The sequence below is a fragment of the Artemia sp. Qi Xiang Cuo genome, chromosome 10, assembly GCF_049724085.1.
Source record: "Artemia sp. Qi Xiang Cuo chromosome 10, ASM4972408v1, whole genome shotgun sequence".
Classification (NCBI taxonomy): domain Eukaryota; kingdom Metazoa; phylum Arthropoda; class Branchiopoda; order Anostraca; family Artemiidae; genus Artemia; species Artemia sp. Qi Xiang Cuo.
Window position 1 is genome coordinate 74,899,774 of NC_142803.1, and position 18,007 is coordinate 74,917,780.

The 18,007-nt window shown below is 35.5% G+C and overlaps 2 protein-coding genes across 2 annotated transcripts in view; one reads left to right on the forward strand and one right to left on the reverse strand.

Annotated features, from left to right (window-relative positions):
* LOC148948161 (palmitoyl-protein thioesterase 1-like) overlaps window positions 1-18,007 on the forward strand; it is a 635,005-nt gene that overhangs the window by 359,623 nt on the left and 257,375 nt on the right. The window lies entirely within an intron of this gene.
* LOC148948165 (uncharacterized) lies at window positions 1,272-17,212 on the reverse strand. Its single transcript, XM_089095722.1, has 3 exons — window positions 16,746-17,212; window positions 3,344-3,534; window positions 1,272-1,921 (listed from the first exon to the last, which is right to left on the reverse strand). The coding sequence occupies exons 1-2, from the start codon at window positions 17,206-17,208 to the stop codon at window positions 3,461-3,463; spliced, it is 537 nt and encodes a 178-aa protein (XP_088951848.1). The 5' UTR covers window positions 17,209-17,212; the 3' UTR covers window positions 1,272-1,921; window positions 3,344-3,460.

The following is an 18,007-nucleotide window of genomic DNA, read 5'->3' on the forward strand; positions in this document are numbered from 1 at the left end:
GAGCACTAAATAAATATCTATTTATATATTTTGTGTTATTATTTTTGTAATTTTTATTATTCTGTGTGAGAATATTGTGTGTTATTATGGTATTATGTGCATTATTACGTGGTATTATATTCACCACATTCATTCTCAAGTGCCCATCAACGGATGTTCCAAAATATCGCTTTGACAATTCATTTTTCTGTATGAACAATATATATATATATATATATATATATATATATATATATATATATATATATATATATATATATATATATATATATATATATATATATATATATATATATATCATATACTATGAAATATTGGATTATTTTATAATTATACTTCTATGATTTTAGTAGTACAGACCAATAGCCGCACAAATGCAATGCTGTGACGAATCCGAATCCCAGGATTTGGATTCTTCGACCAGCAAAATCACCTTTCCAACTGACTCAATCTTTTGAGGGTCTCTCAGGTATTTTAGCGAAACTGCCAGCATATACTGAGCTAAATGTGAAAATGGGCGTAACTTCAATATTTCAAAAACTCTTACTGCTATTTGATTGAAACTTTCCATAAAATGGTCAGGAAGGGGCCGAACGAAAACAAAACACTCGTGCACAAAAAGGTCAGAGACAAGTGCATTTGCGTTATCTCAGGAACAGCTTCGACAGAAAGTTTGCAAAATTCTTTATTTCTGCAGAAAATTCGGCATAAATCAGGTAGCGATTCAGTGACATTTACGACGACCCCCCCCAATCAAATGAGTCTCGGGACGCCCTGCTTGTGTGAGAAGGTAGATAAAGACAGTGACCAGGTTCCCAAAGTGTCCCCACTCCCCACCGCCTCTCACCAGTGCATTTAAATTTTAAAAAATTACACATTTATTTGGGCTATAAAGGTGTTGAAGGCACAAAGTTCAACTCCAGGGAGGTGGGATCAAAGATACAATAATGCTAAAATTGAAATAAGTGCACCCCCACCTCCTAACAGAATTCTTTGCTATTCCGAGCTTTCAACTTAGTCAATCAACTTCGAACATGTGTCATTACTGGCTGATGGCTTACGACCATGTTACCAATTTCCCTCATATTCCCAAATATGATATTTCACATCTTTGCTACTATTTGGCAAAGCTAATTATTAAATTGTCTTACTCCTTTGATGCCAAAATTTTTATATTTGAAAAATTTTTTAAACTTTTAACATATTCAACGTATTGGTCTATTAATACTTATTATTCTATTAATTTAGCAGTATAGATTAATGAGCTTAAAGATACGGTTCATCTTTTTCTAACATAAAAAAAAAACAATACTAGGATTCCAGAACTATGATTCTGAGCAAGATCACCTTCCCAACTGACTCAACCTTTTTATCAGGGTTCATTATGCGATTCCTGACTCTAGGAACATCAAGTAGTAAGTATATGATAAGCTATAAGAATAAGAAATAATAAAGTTTTACTTAAATAAGCTTTTCAATATTTATTTAGATAAAGAGTAAATAAAATGTCTTGAAATTTATTTTCCTGTTTACTTGTCTGTTGACTCATGATGCGGTTTCTTGGCTAAGGAGCAGAAGCTGTACAAGGAGCAGAAGAGCTTGAATGAGCAGTAAATTCGTTTAGTGAGGGATGAGCAAAAAAGATAATTTATTGAAAAAAAGAAAAGGGTTATATTTCTTTTAAAATGTAAAAAATGGGAGAAAAACAAGAGGCATAAACAACAATTTTACAGAGAATAAAACTAACTTAAGGTTAAGAACCCTTGATTTTTATTTTAACTTTACAATTAGAAGAAGCTATGTCTGTTGCAACAACTTTTTACGTAAAACATAACGCCATTACACAAAAAGACGGCAACAGTATACAAGCTTACACTAGGTTAGTTGCGAAATTTACTGCCCAGCTCTTTAATTTCTTAGCCTAGAAAAGAAAAAGGACATTAATTGATGGGAGATAAAAGACATATATTAAGAGAGAGAGAGAGAGAGAGAAAGGAATAATTGCAAAGCACTCCAGGTCTTCAATTATATTGTAATTGAAACTTACTCAAGAACTTAAACAAAAAACACGTAAAAATGTGATAAAACAAAAAACAAAGAAAACAAAAAAACAAAAACAAAAAACAACGCTAAAGTTTGACTTTCTCACAACTCTATTTTTTGTAAACCATAAAAAACTGTAGCGTAAAGAACGAGGCGTTGAGGAGGGGACAGCCCCTTTCATGTACGGAATAATTTCTGTACGTTTTAAGTTTTAACGCCGTCCCTTACTTTCAGTTAAAAAAACTTGTTTTTTTTTTACTTAATACATATAGGGATGGGGAGACGAATTGTCGGAAATGAAAATAGAGCCATAAAAATGAGCATCCAAATCCAAAAATGCAATTCAAATCCAGCAATCCAATGTGCCTTGTTTTGTTCTAATATGTCTCCTTGTGGAAAGCTGCTATTCTTAACCTTTTTTTGCTTCATCCAAGTGCTAAGATATCATAACTGACTGCAAAATATAACACTGAAGAATGAACTCTAATGAAAATCTCATCAAAGTCCTTAGAATCACTGATCAGGGGGGAATGAAGGAAGATGTTTACAAAAAAGAACAGACTAAGAAGTTAAGATTAGTCCTCAGGTTATTGTTGAAACTGTTTTTTGGTAAATTTATATTTTCCATATAATTTACCAAGGAAAAATTCAATGTATCTCTTGATGCCTTTTATTATACCTTTTGCCAAATTTAGTAATTACTTCTGAGGCACGTATTCTATTTTTAGACCTTAAAGAGGCCACAAAAGGTAGGTATTACTTTGTCTCTATGATTTTTGGAATATGGTACAAAATTAAAAGCTAATTATAAATAAAATTATATCCAAAATGAGCCCTTAAACAACACTATGATGTTTCAAATTTCAAAATAATTTCAAATTAATACAAATACCTTTTTAATGGAGAGGTCCCTGTGAAATTGAGTCCGGCTGAGGAAAACACCTCCCCCCCCCAAAAAAAAAACTTATTAAAGGCTTGATTATCATTGGTAGATTACCCTTAGCCAAAGTAGGGCAAGTAAGCACATTTCTTATCTGTTAACTCGTAAGTCTTTTATTTCAGAGAATGAAACACATAGAATTTAAGGGAAGTTTTTTGCTAAATAGTTAATACTGGCAAATGTCCGACATTGTGAGTTTGATTTTAGTTTTTAGCCTAAATGCTAAAAGGTTTTTTATGCTTTAGCTTTAAGGTATTTTTCTTTTCTAAATGATAATGATATCCGAAACAAAGGTACAATGAACTTTTCTTTATGTTCAAGCAGCCCCATTGAGCCAAAGCAGGACAACCATACACATACCTTGCGTCGCCCTTAATGGATCCAATGGCGACTGCCCTGGTGGAGCTGGTGGACCTAAAGGACCTGGTGGTAACTGCCCTGGTGTAGCTTGTTCTTTATATCGTTTGTAAGGATTCTTTAAGTGCAGAATGTTTGAGGATGAAGTATTAGTTCCTTCAATCTGAACTTGCATGCGCACCTCATAGCTTTGGCTGGAAAGAAAGAATTAAACAAACCCATAATTCAATGTGATTTACACATCAGATATCAAAGTGTTTACTTCGGCTTTGGTAAGCCGAAGTTTTTCCCTATTTTTGCGTTCAAAGTAATAATACTTCAGTTTAAGCGAAGTTTCGTCAAAGTAATCTCCAAAAATAATTTCTTAGCTACATTACATAATGAGCCCCCTCTGTCCATACAAAAAACACCAACAGAAATGTCTCGTGTTCATTTAAATATGATTCTTTTAGCAGCTCTGTAAACAGGGTTATACTCGATGCAAGTGCTGCGTCTCCTACTAATCCTAGGAAGTCTAACAGAAATAAATTTTCATACTAACTCAAACTCGAAATGACTAGAAATAATTATTAAAGAATAAATGAAACCCAAAACAAAGATAAGTTAAATAAACAATCAGAGGAAACGCTATAGTGTTGCCTATAGTAAAGGCCATAAGGCTTCAACACTTGATTATTTCCATTTCCCAGCGGCACTTCATATGGGAGGGGTGGCCTTATAAAGTTCGAAGGGGCTTACTCAGTTCTAGTGCCCTTTTTAAGAGCCACATCATCGGAGGTTAACTATCCCCCTCCCCCACGCCTTTCCCCCTAAATATCTCCGATAAAAATTTTGAGATAGCCAATTTGTTAAAAAATAAGTTAAAAAATAAGATAAAAGAAACAAACTCCACGTCGACAACCCCCCCCCCCCGGGCCTGGGGGGAAGGCGTTGTAAGTCACGCCCTGGGAGCATATGGTTCTTGTGGAAGCTCGTATAAACATCAGAGGGGGCTCATTTGATTGGAAATTGAAAATTCTAGTTCACTTTTTAGGAGTCAATAGAGATCAGAAAGCAGCTAGCCCCTCACCCTCCCCACCCTTTTCCCCCCAAACCCATCCAATACAAATTTTTAGATAGCCATCTTGTGGGATGACAACCCCCAAGAGCCCAGGGGCAAGTGCTTTTAGTTATACCCCGGGGGCATATAAGTTTTATGAAAGAGGCGGTCGTATAAACTTCGGAGGGGGCTCATTTGATTGGGAATCGGAATTTATAGTGCCCTTTTGAAGAGTCAAAAGTGATCAGAGGGCAACTACCCCCCATGCCTTTTTTTCCCCAAATGCATCCCATAAAAATTTTGGGTTATCCATTTTGTTAAAAATAGCTCAAAGATCAGACAACAATAACTCCAGGGTCGACACAGCCTCCTAGGGCCCGGTGGCAGGCGTTGTAAGTTATGCCCTGGGAGCATATGTGGCTCTTATAGAACGAATGCTTGCATAGACTTAAGAGGGGGCTCATTTGGTTGGAAATTGAAAATTCTAGTTCACTTTTTAAGAGAGAAATGGCACTAGAAATTTTAATTTCCATTCGAATGAGCCCTCCTGCGATATTATAGGACCAATGGGTCGATACAATGACCCCTGGGAAAAAAAACAACAACAAAAAACAAATTAACACGCATCCGGGATTTTTCTTCTGGCAAAAAAAATCAAATGAATTTAATGAAAAAATATGCATTGTCAGTTTAATATGAATATACTGATATATATTCCTTAAAATCTTACTTCATTTTTGATTTCTTAAAGTTATAAAAGTGAAAACACTAAAAAGAATTTTTTCAGAAAAGTACAAATTATATTCTGGCTTTTAGAAAGCATAGGGTTTAGAACCCTACTCAGATTAATTTCTGCTCGTTTTGAGTTTGACTTGTTTTAATTTCCGTTTGTTTAGGGTTTCACTTATTTATTGATACTGATTCGTGGTAGTTGTATGCTTGGTAGATTATTTGATTCTATTTTTGTTCATTTTTGGTTTAATGAAGTTCTTTACTTTTTTTTGAAAAACTCATTTTGTGCAAAAAGTTTTTTTGATCAATTTCTGTCCGTTTTATATTAACATTCTTTTTCACAGAGAAAGACTGAACCTCTTCTGAAGTTAAACAATCAACCCTTCCATAAGAACCTTAAATACCCTCCTGGGCATAACTTACAACCCTTGCCAAAAATCTCTGGGGTTCGTTTCAACCCCTAAAACCTTGTTATATGTTATTTAGACTATTTTGAATAGAATGGCTATCTCAAAATTTCTTATTAGTTGCATTTCAGGACAATACGACATGTGTGTATCGGGGAGGGAGTAGCTGCCCTCTAATCACTTTGACTCTTATAAGAGCACTGGATCGTCTAAATACCAATCCAATGAGCCTCCTCCAAAGTTTATATGACCACACTTTCTATAAAAACCCTATATGTCCCTAGGGCATCACTTACAACTCTTGCCCTGAGGGCTGGGGGATTTGTTATCCTCAACGACATAATTTTCAGACCTTTCTGATAGGCTTGACAAAAAGGCTATATAAAAGTTTTGATTGGACGTGTTTGGGGCAATAATAGACGTGGGGGGGGGCATTTGCCCTCTGATGACTTGCGACTAATAAAAGAGGCACTAGTCCTCTCAGTTTCCAATCGAATGAGCCCTTTTTGAATTTTCTACGACAAAACTTTCTATAAGAACCTTATGTGCCGCAACGGCATAACTTATGACCCTTGTCCTGAGGGCTATGGGGGGAGGGTTTTCAAGAGCAGCTTGTTTTGAGCGATTGGAAATAAGGAGCCGTCGTATGTCTGCTCTTCTTATTCCAGATTTCACTAATCCAATGCCCTCTGTGTCACTTGCTTTACTATCTGGAGCTTTCTCAAGGGAAGCAACCCGACGTGATATATATATATATTTTTTTCTAGTTGGTTTGGATTTGTTATTTGCTGCACCAACCGCATATACTTTATCTTTGTGCATATCAATTGTGTGCTTCCTTTTAAGATAGTATATAAATGTCTTGGCAGATTCCCTTAGCCTTTAGAGACGCTCTGCAGAAGTTGCACCTAATACTTTCTGTGCTTCCTTTTTCCGTAGGGTACCCAGAAAGATGTATTGGAATATCCAAGTCGTAATCAGAAAATGACATCACGCTTGTCTTAAAACACAGGTGGATTTTAGGATTTTCACAAAATTAGAAGCCCCTTCCATTAGCCTGCCATTTTGAAAATTGCACTTCCAGCCAGATATCTGACTTCTTTCACTTCAGTGGCGTAAGTAGGGGGAAAGGGGCCAATTACCTCCTGAGCGGTTTCGTTTGTGCAATGAGTCAAGAAAATCTGTCGGCAAATAGAGGCAAAATGTAGCACAGCATTAATTTTTTATGGGAATTTACTTGTCTATAATAGATATCTAAGAGACAGATACAAGAAATAATATACTGCTTAGTGACAATTTTTCTTAAATTATTGTGCATAAATGAAAATGAGAAAAGTATATCAAAGTCATTTATAAGACTTTGGCCAGTTAGGCCAGAATCAGCTAGTTAGGCCACTGTTTTAACTTAAGGCTTTTCCTCGAAAGGGTTTCCATTGATTCTATTTAGAGATAGCTTTATTAACATGAGAAAAAGCATATTTGGCATCTTGAAAAAGTATATCTTGTTATGTTGATGCAATAAAACGTGCCAGCACAAACATATATTTCTACTGGACAAAACTTCAATGCATTTACATTGCTCTCTGACTAAACATTTAAGAAAATTTGCAATTAATAATCAGTATTTATCATGTATAGGCTAGCATGGTAATCCCTCTATTAGCAAACAAACTTTTTGGAAATGAAGAAGATATTGGCAAAACCTGGCTGGACATAAATTTGTTCATTATTTCTTCATTTCAATATCCTTTCACTCTTCTGAGTCTTATGATTTAGGGTAGAGTTGTTGAGGGTGAACTAACACTCAAGAGGTATTTGCTTGTCGAATACTGAAACAATAGCGCTTCTAGAGTTTTTCTCTATCATAACAATAAATACGTCACGTTTTTTTACGGATGTAGAGCTGCCATAGAAGTATTACCTATATGCATGGGGCTACTCACTCTCTTTGAAAAGGTGCAGAGTTGCCATAGAATAACATAGGAAGGAACATAATGCCATAAAATACTATAGGAGGGAAAATAATGCCATAGAAATGGTACTTAGACCTCTACTGATATGGCGATTTTTGGTGATTTTACCTTAATTTTGGTGACTTTATTCTTAAATTTGGTAATTTTATTATGTATAGGTGACACGCGGTGTTTGGAATCTTTGGACCTACGAAGCTTGTTGCAGACCCAGAAAATATATATTATACTATTTATATTTAAGCCTATATTAACATCCTAACGCCTAAGTAGGTGGGGCTATATACTTATTTCTAGTCATCAACTACTATAATAAGTAGAGATGGGCTTGATTCTAGATAAGGCATGTTTCTAGCTGAGGTGCTTTTGACTATCTTGGAAAATAGTTGCACTATGAAAGTGAAACTTTCTAAGGCCACTAGCAATTTGAATTTTCAAATCGAATGAGCCCTTTTTTAAGTTTCTACGACAACGCTTTCTATAAAACCTTATTTGCTCCCAGGGCATAACTTACAACCCTTGCCCTGAGGGCCCTGAGGTTTATCATCCTCAAAGACCTAATTTCCAAAACATTCAACTACGTTGAAGAAAATAAATATTTCAAAATTTAAATTTGTATTGCATGTGTTTGGGGAAATGGTGGGTGTGAGAGGAGGGGTAGTTGCCTTCCAATTACTTTCAACTATAAAAAAAGGCACTAGCCCTTTGAATTTCCAATCGAATGAGCCCTTTTTCAAGCTTTTACGACAACGCTTTCTATAAAAAACCTTATATGCCCCCAGGGCATAACTTACAACCCTTGCCCAAAGACTGTGGGGGGAGTGTCAAGCTCAAAGATCACTAGTCATTTCAATTGCCAATCAAATGAGTCCTTTTGAAGTTGAACAAAATGTCAATCTTAAAATTTTGATTGGATGGGTTTGGGGAAATGGTGGGTGTGAAGGGGGGGGGGGGTTAGTTGCCCTCAAATCACTTTCAACTATTAAAAAGGCCATTAGCCATTTGAATTTTCAAATCGAATGAGCCCTTTTTGAAGTTTCTACGGCAAGGCTTTCTATAAAAACCTTACATGCCGCCCGGGCATAACTTAAAAGCCTTGCCCTGAAGGCTGTCGGGGGGGGGGGGGGGTTCATCTTCAAAGACCTAGTTTCCAGAACTTTCAACTAAGTGAACCAAATGGCTAACTCAAAATTTTGATTAGATGTGTTTGGGGAAAAGGTGGGCGTGAGAGGGGGGTTAGTTGCCCTTCAATCACTTTCGACTATTAAAAAACGACACTAGCCTTTTAAATTTCCAATCCAATGAGCTTTTTTTGAAGTTTCTACAACAACGCTTTCTATAAAAATCTTCTAAGCCCACAGGGTATAGCTTACAACCCTTGCCACGAGGGCTGTTGTGGAGTGCCCTCCTCAAAAACATAATTTCTATTTGGAAATAAACTACGCTGATCCCAATGGCTATCTTAAAATTTTGAATTGGATGTGTTTGGGGAAATGGTGGCCATGGAAGGGGTGTTAGTTGCTTTCCAATTACTTTCCACTATTAAAAAGGGCACTAGCCATTTCAATTCCCAATCAAATGATGGAAACTTCCAAGGTCCGATAAACCAGACGATACTACGTGCTTTGCTGTTGTCAAAACGGCATTTTTGCAGTATCCAAGAACAGTAGGGGCATGAAGTTAAAACTTTCATAGGATGCAGAAGAAGATCATAATGCGCATTGAGGCTATCTAAAGGGGGTATTTTCAATATCTTAAGAACGGCTAAGTGTATTATCATTAAACTTTCAGGAGAAGCTAAAATAAGTCTAAGGACATCATGTACTTTCAAGTTGTCAAAATGGAGGATCTGTAATACATCAGTAAAGGTATCAAATACATGTATCACTTACGTAGGTACTTAGTTTACTACGTAAATTAAGTAGAAACTTTCAGAGAAAATCAGGGGGCAGGCTGTTAAATTAAATCATAAGATACTAAAGGGTGAATCTGCAAATACTCAAAAATGGCCAATGGCAATAAGTTAAAAAATTTTAATGAAGGTTAAGTAGGATATTGAACTAAATTAAAAGATTCTAAATGCATCTAGGTTATCTCAGGAATGGCTTAGGGCATTAAGCTGAAGATTACAGGGAAAGTTGATGTGAATGTTAAAGCAAATCAAAAGAAACTATGCGCATCCAGGTTGTCAAAAGAAATATCTACAATATCTCAGGAACAGCTAATAGTATTGGGTTGAAAGTTTTAGGGCACAGCAACATAGTCCAAAGGCATGTTGTTTCCAGGTTTTGAAAGGGTATATCTACGATTTCCTAGAAACGGCTACGCGTCTTAAATCGAAGTTTTAGGGAACGGCTTAAAGTATCTTAAGAACAGATAAAAGTATTAAGGTGAAACTTTGAGGGAGAAACCAGATTAAAAGACACTATATGTATCTAGGTTGCTAAAAGAATACATGTGCAATATCTCAAGAATGGCTGAAGATATCAAATTGAAACTCCCACGGATGGTTAAGGATTTTTTTAACTAAATTGAAAGACACTATGTCCTTCCACGTTGCTTTAAAGTTAAATATACGATATCTTAGGATCTTCTAATGGTATTGAGTTAAAGCTTCCAGGAAATATTAGGTAGTTAAAGTTGAAGTTAAAGCTAAATTAGGTTAAAGGACAATAAATGCATCCAGAGTTGACAAAGGGCCTGTTTGCATTTTTATTTGATATTTGGGGAGGAGGAATGGACTTAGAAAGAGAAATATATTTTTGTGGAAAAATTCATTCGTAGATTCTTAACGCGAAATATTTATTTTTTAGGCTGATCTGTTTGGAATTTCTGACCATGAAAACACCTTCAATTGAAGCTGAAGAATCAAGAGAACTTGAATCAGAAAATATCTTGTTGCTTTGACTCGTGAAAGCCGGTTTTTCTTCTATTTTAAATAATAATTAAGACATATTTTTAATAAATTAGGCAAAACTAATCTATTTAAACAAGTAACCAGTTAAAGCATAATAGAATATGATTATAGTTTATAATAAAATAGATGATCAATATTCATCTATATTCAAAGTTGTAACAGGATGGCCTTAGTCCTATAGGAGGTACCAAATTAAATAAATTTAAAATCCATTGATTTGAATAATTTTCCCTCTTATTCATCATCAATTCCACAGTCCAATTATTATTAAAATTTTACCTAAATCCGAATAGCATGATAGTCTTAATTTTTCAACCATTAGTGATCTATGTTCCAACTTTCATTTACTTTCTATATTGGCCAAAACTTATTAAAAAAAAATGACTGTACCTTGTCCGAGCTTGTACTAACAAGGTATAAACTCGGACAAGCTTTAATCTTTCCACAAAATCTAGCCTACAACTTTTGACTAACCAGCAACTTCCTCGATATATCTGCGATGAATAGGAATCAGTTGATTTTTCAGATTTTTTTTAAATCTAGCTAAGTGTCTGTTTTGGGAAACCAGTAGTTCTTGGTTTAAATGCCAGCAAAGGTACATGTTTGAAACATCTCTTTTGGTATTATAGTACTCAATACTTGCCGATGGTAGTATCTAAGGACTGCTTATATTAAAATACACAAACAGTTAAGACACAGTATGGGGAATCTACAAGTTTTCCCAATTGGGAATGTTGGACGTTTCGGCACCACAAAGTTTTACAGTTCTGCAACTGATGGTATATTTAACTTTGAAGACGACTCCCAAACAATGTGTATCGGTGACAGAAGCTTTCGTTATAATAAACAAGCTAATTGATGACAAGGGAGAAACAGGTAACTTTTTTTTATCAATTGAAAAAAGTTTTTTTTTTTGTCTAGGTTCTGATCTTTTTGCAAATATTGCCCGATCCTAATCAACATGATGGAGACCACCTCCATAGACGTCCTATTTCTTGCTGTTACATAGTGTATATCAACAACTGTAAATTGATTGGTAACGTTCGCCCTTTTCAGTTATTCTATTTAAGAATTAAAATGTTGGATTGTAATCTCAATTTCGGATAAAATCTGTATCACCCCATAACTTCCTTATTTTAAGCTTTGGTTTAACATAAGGGTGTTCAAAGGTCGATTCCCCCTTTCTATATTTATTTGAAGGCTAATTGAGATTTAGACGATTTGGACATTAAAATAGACTCCTTTAGGCATCTGCCCTCCCCCATCTACATTATGACCCACCGCACTTCATTCACAGTAAGTACATCACTAAACAAAATTTCACGACAAATCATGCTAATGAACCTAGTTGAATAAAGGATCAAGATAAATAGCCATACTAACCATTTATCTTAATACGAGTACACGACTTTTAAGAGAAGGATGCATTACTGTACATCATTATTTAATCTGAAGGCTCAATCAATAGTAACTAAGTCATCTTCGGGGCAAAACCGTAGTTTTATGCCACAAAATGGCAGAAGACGCCTCCTTCTCGTGACATTATTTTTGCAACATGTAAAGGTCACTAGAACTTACAATTTATGTTCAAAGCTTTGGTTTAACTTGGGCCAATGGCTTGATGGGATTACCTCTGCGGAAAGAACAAGATAAAAATGAACATGCATCTGTGGCCTCTCAGTTGAGAAAACTGTCAAATTCAATATTTTTGTGTATAGGAGCTTAAAACCTCTATAGGGCTTTTAAATATGCTGAATCTAATGGTGCGATTTTCATTAAGACCGACTGACTCTTTGGAGTGGTCTCTTCCTTTTTTCTAAAATAATTTTTTTTTTTTTGGCTTATAGCTTTTGTTGGCTCACATTGAGCTTGATGAATTTTATGTATTTGGAATCATAGGCAGTGCAATAGCGCTGACTAAGCAAAAAACGATGTGGGCACAATGTATTATTTATTTACTTTTTTCGGTTTTAGACCAGGGCACTTCGTATCGAGGGAGTTTTCTTAGAAACTTCAAAAAGGGCTTATTCGACTGGAAATTGAAAGGGGCTAGCACCCCTTTTAATAGTCAAAAGTGACTGGAGGGGAACTAATCCCCCATGCACGCCCACCATTTCCACAAACACATCCAATCCAAATATTGAGATGGCCATTTTGCTAGACGTGGTTAAAAGGTTCGGAAATTATGTCTTTGAGAATGAAAACCCCTGCCGCCCTCGGGGCAAGGGTTGTAATTTATACCCTGGGGGCATATAAGGTTTTTTAAAGAAAGGACGGTCGTATAATCTTTGAAGGGGCTCAGTGGATTAGTAATCAGAAGTTTTAGTACTTTTTTTAAGATTCAAAGTGATTGGAAGGCGGATATCCCCCCCACACCTCGTATTTTCCCATAATGCATCTGATGGTAATTTTGAGATAGCCATTTGTTGTCGTAGAAACTACAAAAAAGGCTCATTCGATTGGAAATTAAAAGAGCCTTTTTTATAGTCAAAAGTGATTGGAGGCCAATAAGCCCACCCCCCTTACCTTAGACCCCTAAGCTCCTCCTGTACCTCCAGAGGCACACAGGGCGTCCGTTAACAGCCTCCAATCATCCCACAAATGAGCTGCGGTGTAAATGTCCTCCCACTCTGGGATTAAGGATGCATAAAGGGCTCCCCCCCCACGCCCATCGATTCCCAAAACACATCTAATCAAAATTTTGAGATAGCCATTTTGTTCAACGTAGTTGAAAGATTTGGAAATTATGTCTTTGAGGATGACCTCCCCCCCCCTCACAAAGCCCTCAGCGCAAGGGTTATAAGTTATGCCCCGAGGGCATATAAGGTTTTCATGGAAAGGGTGGTCATATAAACTCCGAAGGTGGCTCAGTTGATTGGAAATCATATGTTTTAGGTTCCTTCACAGTCTGGGGGTAAGGGTTGTAAGTCATGCCCCATGGGCTATAAGGCTCTTATGGAAGGGGTGGTCGTGTGAACTTTAGAAAAGGCTCATGTTCCCTCTAGTTCTAGTTCCCTCTTAAAAGTCACAAATGATGGAGAGCAACTAGCCCCCTTCCCTGACATCGTCTTTTCCCAAAATACATTCAATTGAAATTATGTTACCAATAGTCCAAAGATCATACAACAATGTCTTTAGGGTGGACACAATCCCCTACAGCCCATGGGCAAGGGTTGCAAGATATGCCCAGGGCATATAAGATTTATATGGAACGGGTAATTGTATAAACTTTGGATCAGTTGGAGCTCATTTGTTTGGAAATCGAAAGTTTTAGTGCCCTTTTTAAGAGTCAAAAGTAAATTGAGGGATGTCAGCCCCCCCCCAAAGCTTATCATTCCCCAAAACATATATGATCGAAATTTTACGAGAACTATTTTCTTCAGCATTGTTGAAAGATCCAGTATTTGAGATGTCAACCTCCTCACAGTCCTGAGGACAAGGGCTGTAAGTTAGGCATTTCGTTCATTGTTTACACATAGTATACGTTATTGAGAAAGGTATGCAAGTTTGAACTTTACTTTCCAAGAAGACGAACGGTATTCAGGTGAGCCTTTCAAAGAATATTGAGGGGAGTGTTGAACTAAATCAACACACAATAGGTGTATACAGATTGTCAAAAGGGTACAACACAGGAATAACTGAGCATATTAATTTGGAAAATTCAGAAATAAAAAGAGAGATGATCAAAAAGGCGATACTTGCATGCTATCAATGCTACTACAACTACCACCACTACTTTTCCATTTACCTGTATTAAGGGGGAATTTGAACTAAATCAAAACACGCTATGTGTATGCACATTGTCAAATTAGCATATCTCAAGAATTGATTTGGGCATTAAGTTGAAACTTTCAGAGAACCTTTGAAACTTTCACCAAAAGGCAATATGTGTACACTACTACTAATACTGCTACATTTACTGCTACTACTACTACTTCTATTGCAACTACTTGTAGGGCTAAAAGCGTTGAGAGGAAAATTTCAAGAAGCGTACGAACATACAGGTTATCAAAAGGATATCATCAGTGTACCCACACAGGTTGTCACACAGGTATATGAAAATACAGGTTATCAAAAAGACATATCAGCAATGGCTAATTGTATTAAGTTGAAACTTCCAGGACTATATGAGAAGGATGTTCAACTGACCAAAATGCAATAGGTTAATGCTACTACTGCTAGTAGTACTACCGCTATTCAATACTATTACTAGTAATATCAATACTACTATTGTGACTACTATTACAACTATGCCTAAGGGCATGAAGGTGAACTCTCAAGAAATTTTGAGGGGGAGAGACGAAGTGAATCAGAACACGCCTTCTGTATGCAGGTTGTCAAAAAGGTGTAAAAGCAATATCTTAGAGACAGTTCGGTGTGCGAAGTTGAAACTAACAGAGCTTATTGTGACGGATGTTGAACTAACCAACAGAATATATTTGCATCCTAATGCTATTGCTTCTACTAATACTACTGCTAAAGCTATTATTATTACTACTTCTCTTACTTCTACTGTCATTAAAGGTTAGGCTACTACAATTAATTCTACAGCTACCACTACTACTACTGCTATTAAAACTAACGATTTTAAGGCAAATAACTTGGGATATATAGAAACTGCATGGAATTAAATTGAAACACACTATGCCCACAGAGGTTGTCAAGCGGACGCATCAGAAATGCTTAAGGAATGGTTGATGGTATCTTTTAAGGTGAAGCTTTCAGCATGTATTGAAGGGGACCTTGAAGAAATCAAAGGTCCTATGCATATACTGCTACTAATGCTGCTACAACTATTGCTACTGCGCAAGCTAAAGATATTGAGGTAAAGCTTTTAAGGAGTATTTAGGCGAACTTATTAGAACTAAATAAAAAAAGTATGAGCCTATTGACTTTCAAAAAGATGAAAAAGCAATATCTGAACAACAACTTGTATTTATTAATTCATACCTTTAAGGATAATTTGAGGGGGATCTTGAATTAGCCAGAAGGCACTTTATGTATACTATAAATACTCTACTATAGTTAATGTAACTATTGACGCTAAAGGTATCAAGATGAAACTTTTAGGGAACGTTTAAGAGTTTTAATTAAAGGAAAAAAAAAATGTAAGCATGAAGTTTTTCAAAAGGGCCTATAAGCAATATCATAGGCAGCACCACTCTATAATAACTCGAAATATCATTGAAACTTTTAAAGGAGCTAATTCGTTCAAAATTAAAAGTTATTGGTGCCTTTTTTAAGAGTAAAAAGAGATTGGAGGGCAAGCAGCCCTTCTCTCAAGTCCAATCATTTTCAAATCGCATCCAGTCATAACTTCGAGACAGCCATTTTGTTCAGCATAGTAGAACGGTCCAGCAACTACGTCATTAGGGGAATTAAGCATCTCAACCCTCTGCAATTATGCAGGCATGTCTAATTGTTGCTTTAAAATATATCAAAAGGCATTGTTTTTATGGTTGCCAATAAGAAACCTCAGCATTGAGAACGACGTAACGAGAACGACTGGGGGTATTCAGTTGAAACTTTTGGGGATACTACTATTACTATTTCGGCTCTTAAAATTTAAATAAATCAAAAGAGTGTAAGAGTATCCAGGTTGTAAAGGAGCATAGATAGAATTTTCTGGGAATGATATTAAGTTTTATTTTTCAGGTCAACTTCAGAAGCTATAAAATTAAATTAAAAAAAACACTGTTTTGACAGGATTAAAAATTGTTGAAAAAGTTTCTGCAACATACAAATAACAACGCATACTATGGATTCTTATAAAAAAAAACTGAAAAGATAAAAACTATTATTTTTTCCATAAAAAAGACTATGTCAATAAAAAATGAACAGAAATTAATTTCAAAAACTTTTTCCACAATACAAGTTTTCAAAGAAAGGCAAAGAGCTCTATTAAGCCAACAATGAGCAAAAATAAAGTAAAATAATCTTCCAAGCGTAAAACTACCACAAATCACCAGTAATAAATAAAATAAACTGAAAAGAAATAGAAATTACGATTAATAGCCGAGTCAAACTCAAAACGAGAAAAAATTAACATGAGTAGGGCTGATAACACCCATGCCTTCTTCAGACCAAAAAAGAATTTGTGCTTTACTGAAAACACAATATGTTAGAAATGTTTTTACTTTTCTTACTTTCATTAATAAAAAATTATCAAAACTTTAAGGAATAAATATCAGTATGTGTCAATTAAACTGACAATCCACAGTCATTTTTAATGTTTTTTTTTCAGTAAAGCCCAAACCGGTATGAGCTGTTTGGTGCCTGTTCAAAGAGCTCCGTTCAGAAAAGCATTTTTTACATATATCGCACGTAAACGGCTTCTCACCTGTATGCACTCTTTGGTGCCGGTCCAAATATGACAAATGAGAAAAGGTTTTGTCACAAACAATACACTTAAACGGAATGAGCTTCTCACCGGTATGAGCTCTTTGGTGCCTTTTCAAAGAGCCCCGTTCAGAAAAGAATTTTTTACATACATCGCATGTAAACGGCTTCTCACCTGTATGCACTATTTGGTGCCGGTTAAAATTTGACGAATGAGAAAATTTTTTGTCACAAACATCACACTTAAACGGTTTTTCACCCGTATGCATTCTTTGATGTGTTTTCAAATTTGCAGGTTGAGAAAAGGTCTTGTTACATACATCACATTTAAACGATTCTTCACCGGCATGAGCTCTTTGGTGCCTGTTCAAAGAACCCCGTTCAGAAAAGCATTTTTTACATACATCGCACGTAAACGGCTTCTCACCTGTATGCACTCTTTGGTGCTGGTTCAAATGCTGCATTCGAGAATACATCTTATGACATACCTCATATTTACATGTTTTTTTCTCTTTATGAGTTCTTTGACTACTTTTTAATTTTCTATACTTTTTCCTTTGCAGGCAACTTTTCAAACCAGTTTTCTGATTTTGCAATCCTTTTCTTTCGGATTCGATGCACAAACGTTAGAGAAACAACTTGTAGATGGATTTTTTATAACAATTAGTGATGTTTTCTCTTGCAGGTGTATTTCAGACTCGTGTCGTGAAAAGTGACCTAAAATTTAAAAGTCAATAAAGTTTTAAGAAAAACATATAAAACAAAACTCAAGACTCAAAAAGCCGAAAACAAAAACCCATCTTTTAATATGTTATAAAAGTCTAAAGAGTAAAAAAAAAGAATAAAACGAAATATAAAAACTCACTAAACCGAAAACAAAAAATAAATCTTTCAATATGTTTTAAAAGTCTACAGAAAAAACAGTATATGTTTCGATATGTTTTAACAGCTAATTTTATTTTCGATCCCTCTTCTCTCCCTCGTGATGATACTAATATCAACTTTTAAAATTAGTTATTCTAATGTAACAAAAGAAGGAAAATGAAACCTTAAACGATAAAAAAGTATACCATGGTGTAAATCAAACCATAGGTGAAGGAGAGGATATTACAGCAAATATTAGGAATTATTGTTAGTAAAAGAGGAAGAGCTAATAGAATACACATTATATGTTGAAGGTAAAATTTTTGCTGTAGCCAAAACTTTTGGATTAAATAAAAAGACGAAAGCACGTTTTCCTCAGGTATTACAAATACCATTTAA